Source organism: Diplotaxodon limnothrissa, linkage group LG1 (assembly GCF_057381915.1).
Source record: "Diplotaxodon limnothrissa isolate DT_005_m linkage group LG1, D_limnothrissa_male_GT1.1, whole genome shotgun sequence".
Classification (NCBI taxonomy): domain Eukaryota; kingdom Metazoa; phylum Chordata; class Actinopteri; order Cichliformes; family Cichlidae; genus Diplotaxodon; species Diplotaxodon limnothrissa.
The window spans coordinates 37,898,216-37,907,142 of record NC_140596.1 but is presented as its reverse complement, the minus strand read 5'-3'; the positions used below and the strand labels follow the sequence as shown (position 1 = coordinate 37,907,142).

General features: G+C 42.5%; 1 protein-coding gene across 2 annotated transcripts; it reads left to right on the top strand.

Moving 5' to 3' along the window:
* Window positions 1–112: 112 nt before the first annotated feature.
* prc1b (protein regulator of cytokinesis 1b) lies at window positions 113–8,338 on the top strand. 2 transcript variants are annotated; one of them, XM_085358066.1, is made up of 15 exons: window positions 113–123; window positions 345–477; window positions 2,454–2,576; window positions 2,845–3,078; window positions 3,282–3,452; window positions 3,541–3,690; window positions 3,800–3,947; window positions 4,025–4,161; window positions 5,804–5,899; window positions 5,989–6,135; window positions 6,217–6,330; window positions 6,422–6,535; window positions 7,005–7,187; window positions 7,318–7,352; window positions 8,267–8,324. In XM_085358066.1, exons 1-15 carry the CDS (start codon window positions 113–115, stop codon window positions 8,313–8,315), a joined length of 1,845 nt encoding a protein of 614 aa, XP_085214192.1. In that variant the 3' UTR covers window positions 8,316–8,324. The 2 variants fall into 2 exon arrangements, with proteins under 2 accessions (XP_085214192.1, XP_085214200.1); XM_085358074.1 differs by lacking the exon at window positions 7,318–7,352 and having other exon boundaries at window positions 8,267–8,338.
* The last annotated feature ends 589 nt before the right edge of the window (window positions 8,339–8,927 follow it).

Genomic DNA, 8,927 nt, shown 5'->3' with positions numbered 1-8,927 from the left:
TGTGTACAAACGGACTGGGCGCAGGAGAGAAGCGGCCGTCTGAGGCTTGACTTTTCCACAGGTGTTTTAAACGGTTTTTACCTGTAATTGTAACGGGCTCTGGAATTTAACGATGAGGAAAAGGTATGTTTAAGTCTCTTTGTTTCTCGCAGTGGAGTCAGTGTTTGTAAACTATATATTGGGCTCTTAGCAGCTTACTGTTAGCTAATGTCAAAGGCAGTTCGTAATTGATGTGTGCGTGTTCCACAAAAATCCTGTTGTTATAATGTTACGAACGGCTGGATTATCGATAGCTTGTGAATCCTGTATTAATAAACGACGGTGTCTCCTGCGTTTGTTTTTAGCGAGGTACTCGCAGCGGAGGCTGTGTCGTGCCTGAATAAAGCGCTGTGCCACCTGAAGGACATTTGGGAGGAGATCGGCATCCCGGAGGACCAGAGACTACAGAGAACTAATGTAGTCAAAAGTCACATAAAGGTGAGACCATTTCACATGTAACCGTATGTGTAACCTCTGATCACTGCTGATGTGTCAGTGACTCAAATGCACCTGCTGGATTGTGACCGGGTTTAAGTTTTAGGCTAGTGGTGTTTCACGGAGTCTGGGTCCTATCATGGTGTAGGATGGTGCAGGGTGCTTTGGGTGAGTGTAAATCTGAATGACAGCAATAAAGAAGGATGGGATTGATGCTTGCATTCATTATGAGCGAAACGAGACTGGAGACATTCAAAGAATCCGGAAAATCTGCAATAGCAAAGGTAGTGGGAGAAGGTAAACTTCCCGGGGGAGGGGCTTTTTAAAGCCTTGTGTTTGGGCAAAGTCATCACACCTGTGAGCAGTTTGTCATCAGATTGTAGTTTTTCTGTTCGAATTATCTGTTGTTTACATGCTGCTCAGTTTGATCTTCGGTGGATAAAAACGGTCACACTTAATGAATCATCCATTTGCAGAACAGAAGAGTGCAACATGAGACCTCTTAAGAAACATGAGTGCATTCCTTTAAAAGAAATGTAAATTGTGTGTTTGCGTTTTTTTTTTTTTGTTTTTGTTTTTTTTTTTGATTTTTTAAAAACACTTCGTCAACTCTGTAGACGTTACGTGTGCATCACTGTGGCAAAAAGAAAAACCTGTCTCTTACATCTTTGTGGAACAGCTGTGCTCTTTGTCAATGACAAGTTCTCTGTGATGTTCACCCTTTGCTATCTCATGCTCTTTTTTTGACTTGCTGACATCAGGGGAGTTTGGACAACCCTAATTTAGACAACGCTTCAAAATATCTGCCTGAACAAGTACTCAGAAATATTTCAATATGACTGTAGAGTGGCAAGGCTTGTTACTAAGAGATCTTTGGCAGTGGAAAATATTTACAGCTCTGATGATATTAATACCTCAGCCGGTCGCAGCAGATGGCTTTTACACTGCAGCTGCAGCCACTAGAGCGCAGGGCGCATCACCTCTGCCTGTTCGGTCAGCAACATCAGTTTGTTGCTGATCTGACTACAAAGTAAAGCGTCTCCTTCATTATGCTGTGGTAACATTTAATGTTTCACTGTTATGTGTGCAGCACTAACCTTAGAAATAAACAGCAGCACTGAGAGTTTATTTCACTGCTCTGTGTGCTGCATCGTCAGGTTGCTGCAGCATCCATTGCTTGATCTTTTGCAACACTTACATTTTACTGTTTATTTTTTCAGATTCTTTATAGAAGATCATTTTGTCATCATCTGATTGGAGTAGACATGCAGCTCATTTTGTGTGGGAGAGGAGTCATGTGACCCATGAAACACAACATTTTATGAGTTTGTTCAGAGTTGAAAGCTCCGCTTCGGAAAGAAAGCTGATAGCCACTGTAGTGATGCCTATTATAGTCTAAAAACTACAATAGAGTTAAAGTTATCTGCAGATCAGATGCATCTGGAAGTAAATATATTTCTGTGCTATTGACATGAAGTTTTCACCAGAAGTCAGTAACAACCTGTCCAATCCACACATGCAAAGAATTCAAAGCCAAGGAAAGTCATGACACCAGCAGAAGTGCATCAGGACTGAAAGCAATTTTTGCCACTCAGTGCAAATTAATATCAGCTGATTCAGTCCCAACTAGAATTGGTGATTGTTCAAAATTTATTTTATCCCCCTTATTTCAGTAGAAACATCAGAACTAATATCTAAACAGATACCATAGTTTGGGTAAGTTGTTGCTATCCTAATGTGCATTTTAAAACGAAGAACTGTGCTAGCTCTTTGGTTTACCTTTACAAGGAGCAGTATGCTAACCACCAAAGTCTTTGTTGCCGATTATATCTGGATTTCATGAACTGAAATGGAAATTGAAATGACTGTTTCCTAAATAATTACAGGAAGCGTGATTATTTAGGTGCGTGATCAGCTGTTGAAGAGAATTTTGATATTTACACTAAACTCCTGTTTGATTTGCTGCGTTTCTCCAACAGAATTTATTAGACATGATGATTCAAGAAGAGGAATCTCTGAAAAAGAGGCTCATCCTTAGCCTTCAGACATGCAAAACAGAAATGGAGAAACTCTGCTTGGAGCTTCAGCTGCCCGTGTTCGAGGTAACAGCGCGTTTCCATCTCAACGTGTTTAACTGGAAACTGAATCAAACATTTAATTACACGTCATCGAGCATCTTCCTTGGCAAATGACTGATTATATCATTGATATTCAACAAGCCTAACCTGCTTCCTCCTTTTGCTGTAAAACCATTTCTAACTTCATGCCTGTCAGTCACTGTAGTTACCAGCTGATGTCTTTAATGACAATTTAGTGACTTTAAAAAAAAAAAACAAAACTTTTTGCTGTTAAATTTGTTTGCATATTAAGGAAGAGGCTGGCATCAGCATGCTCCAGCAAGAGAAGAACATCCGCACACAGATGGAGGCCCTGATAAAGGAGAAGGCTCGGCGGATGCAGCAGCTGAAGGCTCTGCTGGAGCAGGACCAGGACCTGTGCGACGTCCTGTGCTCCGTGCCGTACGGCATCGCTCCCGACTCCGTCCCCTCACTGGAAACACTGGACAACTTCCACCAGCACATCGCCAACCAGAACGAAGAGAGGGTAGGACCTCATAGTTCAAACCACACCTCTAACAGAACATTAATGTGGCTGCATGAAGAGAAACTGTGGGATGAACACTGCTACAAGCAGGAGAGATGTCACTGGACAGGCTGAGATCAGTCTGGGTGTGCAGCACTGTTTGATGAGCAGGTTTTGTTTCTTCCTCTTTGTTACGTCACATTTTGACTGCTTCATGTTTCCAGGTGAAGCGACACGCTGAGTTCACGGAGCTCAAAAAGCAGATCATTTTATACATGGAGGAGCTGGACCGTGTCCCCGAAACCAGCTTTGAGAAGGACGTGGTCTGTGAGGATGAGGACTCTTTTTGCCTCTCTAGAGACAACATTACATCACTCAAACTGCTTCTTTGCCAGGTGAGCAGAATCTTTTTCTTTTTTTGCATAAATCGTCATTTCAGCCCAACCTGTTGAGTTGCTAACTGATGCTGTGTTGATCTTGCAGCTTGAGGAACACAAGGCAGAGAACGAGGCCATGTGTGAGAGTCACAGAGAGAAGATCCAGCAGCTGTGGGACAGACTGCAGGTTCCACAGGAGGAAAGGGAGGCTTTCAGCCAACACATGGTCACGTCCAAGAAGAGGAATTTGGACGCGGTGAGAAGATGCTGCAGATTATTTTTCCTGTTCTTTGTGGACAGCTGTGAGTTCCAGTTCTGTGGCTGCTGTTTTTCCGTGTTGTTTGATCTTTATTTGTCCTCCTCAGTTACAAACAGAAGTCCAGCGTCTCGAGGAGCTCAAACTGCAGAACATCCGCAATGTCATAGATGCCATCCGCTCTGAGATCGCTGTCTTCTGGGAGAAGTGCTTCCTCAGCACAGACCAGCGGCAGGCTTTCACACCATATTTTAGTGGTGGGTTTTCTTGTTTGTCACACATTCTTTTCGCCTTTTGTTCAGTTTTTTAAACTGAAGCTGACTGATTGTTTTAGAGGACTTTACTGAAGATCTGTTAAGTCTGCACGATGCTGAGATCCAGCGCTTGAAGCAGCATTATGAGGATCACAAAGAGCTTTTTGAAGGGGTTCAGCAGTGGGAGCAAAGCTGGAGACTCTTCCTGGAGCTGGAGGTGAGTTTGACAGGAAGCTACGTCCATGTATAACACTGACACAAAATTAGGTTGTTTTATGTCTACTGAAACATTTGAATTATAGTTAGATCATGGACACGATGTGTAGACTCAGCTTTCATTCTAGAGTCTCTGACGTGTTTAGGAGCTGAAGCTCCTCCACGTTTTTTTTTTTGTTTTGTTTTGTTTTTTTAAAGGGACCATGGGCAGGTGTGTGCGATTCCTCCGTTATATCATTATTAATTAAGCAGATAAAAAGCCTGCAGTTTGAGGTGCGGTGCTTGCATTTGGAAGATTTTGCTGTAAACAGACCACATTGGTCAAAGGAGCGCTCCATGCAGGTGAAACGATCCATCCTTAAGCTGTGAAGAAAAAAAACATCCATCCAAGAAATTACTGCAATATTAGGAGCGGCAAAATCTACAGTTTGGTGCAAGAAAGAAAGAAAGCTGTGGGGAACTCAGCAACACAAAGACCTGGATGTCCACAGACATCAATGTGATCGCAGAATCATTTCCATGGTGATGAGAAATTCTTCACAAAGTGAATAACACTCTCCAGGAGGAAGGTAGGAGGTAGGCTTATCAGTATCCAAGTCTACCATAAAGAGAAGACTGCATGAAAGTAAATGCAGAGGGTTCATTGCAAGGTGCAAAAAAGAAGTCATCTCAAAAAGCCAGCACAGATCTGGACAAACAGATGAAACCGACATCAACCTCTACCTGAATGGAAGGTGTGGAACAGCTGATGATCCAAAGCACACCACATCATCGGTGACACACGGCGTCATGGACTGAAGCACAGGGACACAGGAGCAGCTGAATGAACTCTGAGGTGTTCAGAGACTGTCTGCTCAAATCCAGCTAAATGCAGTCAGATTGATTAGCCGGTGTTTCATAATACAGATGGACCACAAGCCAGAACATACAGCCAAAGCAAGCCAGCAGTTTATTAATGCAAAGAAGAGGAATATTCTTTATTGGCCAAGTAAGTCAGCTGATCTTAACCCAACTGAGCGTTTTACTTGTTGAAGACTAAACTTCACAAACAAACAGGAAGTGAAACGCGCTGCAGCAAAGGCCTGGCAGAGCTTTAAAAAGGAGGAAACCAGCATCTGGGGATGTTCAAGACTTCAGGCTGTCAAAGCCAGCAAACAGTTTACAAGCAACTATTAGTTTGTCCAATGACCTTTGAGCCCCTGAAATGAAGGGGTTGTGTTAAAATGCTTTATTTGGTCACATTTTTATCCAGTCTTTTTGTTCAACCCACTGAATTTAAGCTGAAAGTCTGCACTTGATCTGCATCTGAGTCGTTTCATTTAAAATTCACTGTGGTGATGTACAGAACCAACATTAGAAACAAGTTGTCTCAAAATATTTATGGACCTCTGTATGTGCTGTGACTGGTCTTAAATCTCACTCAGATAATTGTTTTTAATTATAAATCTGTTATACAGATTATGAACATGTGTGGCAGGAAAAGTTCATACAAATAAAACATGAATATCCATGTTTCATCACTTTAAATGAACATTTCTGAATTCATTTGGAAACATTTGTCACTCCCTTAATGAACATGTTCTATTTGGTAATGCTGCTTCCAGGTCCATCTCCATTTCTTTCACTTTCTTTCTTTTCTTCAGAAAAAAGCAACAGATCCATCGAGGTTCACTAACAGAGGAGGAAATCTTCTCAAAGAGGAGAAACAGAGATCTGACCTGCTTAAAAGCCTGCCAAAGGTAAAGAGCAAAGCCACCTCTTTCCTGAGCTGATAATATCCTGTAGCATTAATCGCGTGTGTGTGCGCGCGCGTCTTTCCTTTTTAAAGATTGAAAAGAGATTAAAAGCCCAGATCGACACGTGGGAACAGGAGCAGGGTCGAGACTTTCAAGTAAACGGCCAGAAGTTTCTGCAGTACGTGGAGGAGCAGTGGGAGCTGCACCGAATAGAGAAGGAGAAGGAGAAGCTGGAGAGGGTAAGAGTGTGTTTGTATTAAAAGCTTACCCACGGTGTTTGCTAAGGGTGCTGATGATTTGTCTTTCCACAATCTCTGCAGCACATTAAGAAAAGCAAACAAACGGAGGAGGACATGTTGTATGGAACCGCAGTACGAACCCCAACCAAACGCAGGTTCCTGGGCACCGCCACCCCAAATAAATCACGAAAGATGGTAAATGTCAGCTTGTAGTCGGGGTTTTGATTCTTGCTGTAATTAAGCCGCCGTCTCTGCAGTACTGACCCTGCTTCGTCTCTCTTATCAGGGTAATGCGACCTCCAGCATCTCTAGTGGCACCTCTAACAGCACAATGCGCTCTGTCTATGGTGGGACTGTCTGCCGCTCGCCGGCGCCGCGCCCTCCCCTCTCAGCAAACAAGGTTGGCTTGATTTTTGGGAAACTTGTTCACATCGAAAGCATGCTCACTGATATTTGAGCCTCGGACGTAAAATATGTTCGATGTTTTTCCTGGTTTGTCTTTGGAGTCAGTTAAACACAAAGTGGTCAAATTGATCCATCAGCTCGATATAGACACCAATTGCCTAACTTATTATAACCTGTCTATTTTACTGCTTCATGCTAAAATGTACCATAGTTGCATCGTGTTGTGCGACTGTTATATTTTACTTATCAGCAGAGCATGCCTATAAATGCTTCAGGACGTTTACACGTGTTGTCTTATTTTTCGTCTCAGTACTGCAGAAACCTTTCATGATTTAAAAATATTCTGTTTGAATGAATTAAAGTACAAACAGTGTATTTATCAGTGCTTTGGGGAATTGAGTGAGTTGGTGTAAAGAAGCAACAACTCTGTATTTCTCTGATGTGACTCTGTCCTCCTCCATCAGACCCTGGCAGTGCGGACACCGGGGGGCTGTAAACCCCCCCACCCGAGACTGCAGGGATGCAACAAAGAGAATGAGGCCCAGCTGAAGGGCAGCAGCCCTCTGAGGGGTGCGTTGCTGACTCCTGCTAGTCCACAGCGTAACTTCAGCATAGCCTCTGTTGCCAGCACATATTCAGAGTTTGTGGTAATTTAACACTTTTGTCTCTGCATGTCTTTATTATTTTGGTCCCTCTGTTTCTGTGCAATAACATTTTAAGGCATAAAGTCAAGGATGAAGTACACGATAATGCTTATGCTGTACATTTGTATTTTAGAGGGACTTGGTCAGCACTGAATCTGTTCAATCAAGGTGTGTTTAAAGTCCTGAAACTTTGCATAATCCTAACTAATTGCCTTAATCTGCTCTAACTGCATGCTTCAAACCAAAGACAGAAATCACCTTAAAGATAAAATTAGCAATTAACTTTCTTAAACGTGATGGCACAGATTTATGGGTAGCATAGATTAACAGTGGGTTACTCAGACACTGTGTTAATTTACTAATCATTGATATAGTGGATGTGAATCAAGGCTTCTGAGCCCTCTGTATCAGGTTTCTTTGCGCTGCATGTCATAGACTGGGAACCTCCTTAGTGTGGAGCTGTGGGGTCTACATTAGTGACTGTGAGCGCAGGAGCTCCCGTCCATCTCCTGTTCAACTTTTCTGCTTATCGGATCAGAAGAGATTTGGCTCGAAGGAGCTGAAACACATTGTCCAACTGAGGGGCTCCACGAAGAGCAGTGTGACGTGAATAAAGATTTATTTTAGACTGTAAATAATCCAAAGCTGTTTTGAGTTTACTTTATTTCATCAAGTCTTCACTGTGACAGCACAAGCAAACTAAACAAATCCACAATCATGACCCTGTCCACAGAGGAAGCACGTACATGTGAGAGCAGCTAGCTGAGCTCATACTAACAGCTAAACGAGGCTCTCTTTGGGCTTCTGTGATTGGCTTTTGCTGCCATCGTCACTGAAGGTTCTCCAAAATGTCACCATTAACCGTTGTTGGGTGTGCCGACATGTCAGCGACGGCTAATGCAAGTTCAGTGTTTAGACACCTTTATTCATCTGCACTGCTGTTGCTGCTAGCACTACTTAGATGAGCAGCACTTTAATATCTGTGTGATTGTCTGATTTACACTAACAGTGTGTGTCTTGTCTTCTCCAACGGCCCGCACACGTATGTGACGTCACGCTCACGCCTGCTCGTTTTTCCACAGCGAGACCTGTCCAAGGCCTCTGACGCCAAGATCCAGCACGGCATCCTGAACTCCACCACCACCAACCTTTGACCTCTCCGCTCTGATTGGTTAAAGTTGAGGTCTCGTTCAACAAGTGTCACTACCTTTCACAGCGATCTGCTTGTCCATGTAAATGAAGGCATTAATATATTATGTGTTAAATGTTTGAGAGCAAAGGCCTGAGGAAGCTTTTTGATGTTTGCCTGTCACTGAGAACAGTCAAACCAACACTACTTTGGCTGTATAATTTTACAGTTATTCTAATAGTATTGTCCATATCTTATACTGCACATTGTTGTTTTTTAGAGAAAAAGTTGAATAAGAAGTTTAGCTTTATAAAGTTATGCAATCTGGAGCTGCAGGCCATATATGTATGACTGTATTGCACTTTGTTTAGAAAATATATTGCTGCGATTAGTGTAATTTCACACAGACTCACACTGTTCCCTCGGTCTTTTTTTTTTTTTTTTTTTTTTTTCCTTTTCCTAAATGTTTCTGTATATGTCTCTATGCTGTTTGTGTTTTTTAAGCTAATTCATAAAGATTTCAGGCTGTCAGGACTTTAAAGCCCCTTTTTGGACATGAAAAGGTTTCAGTGACACATTTTTCATGGCTTCATTCAGACAAACCCTCTATAGCA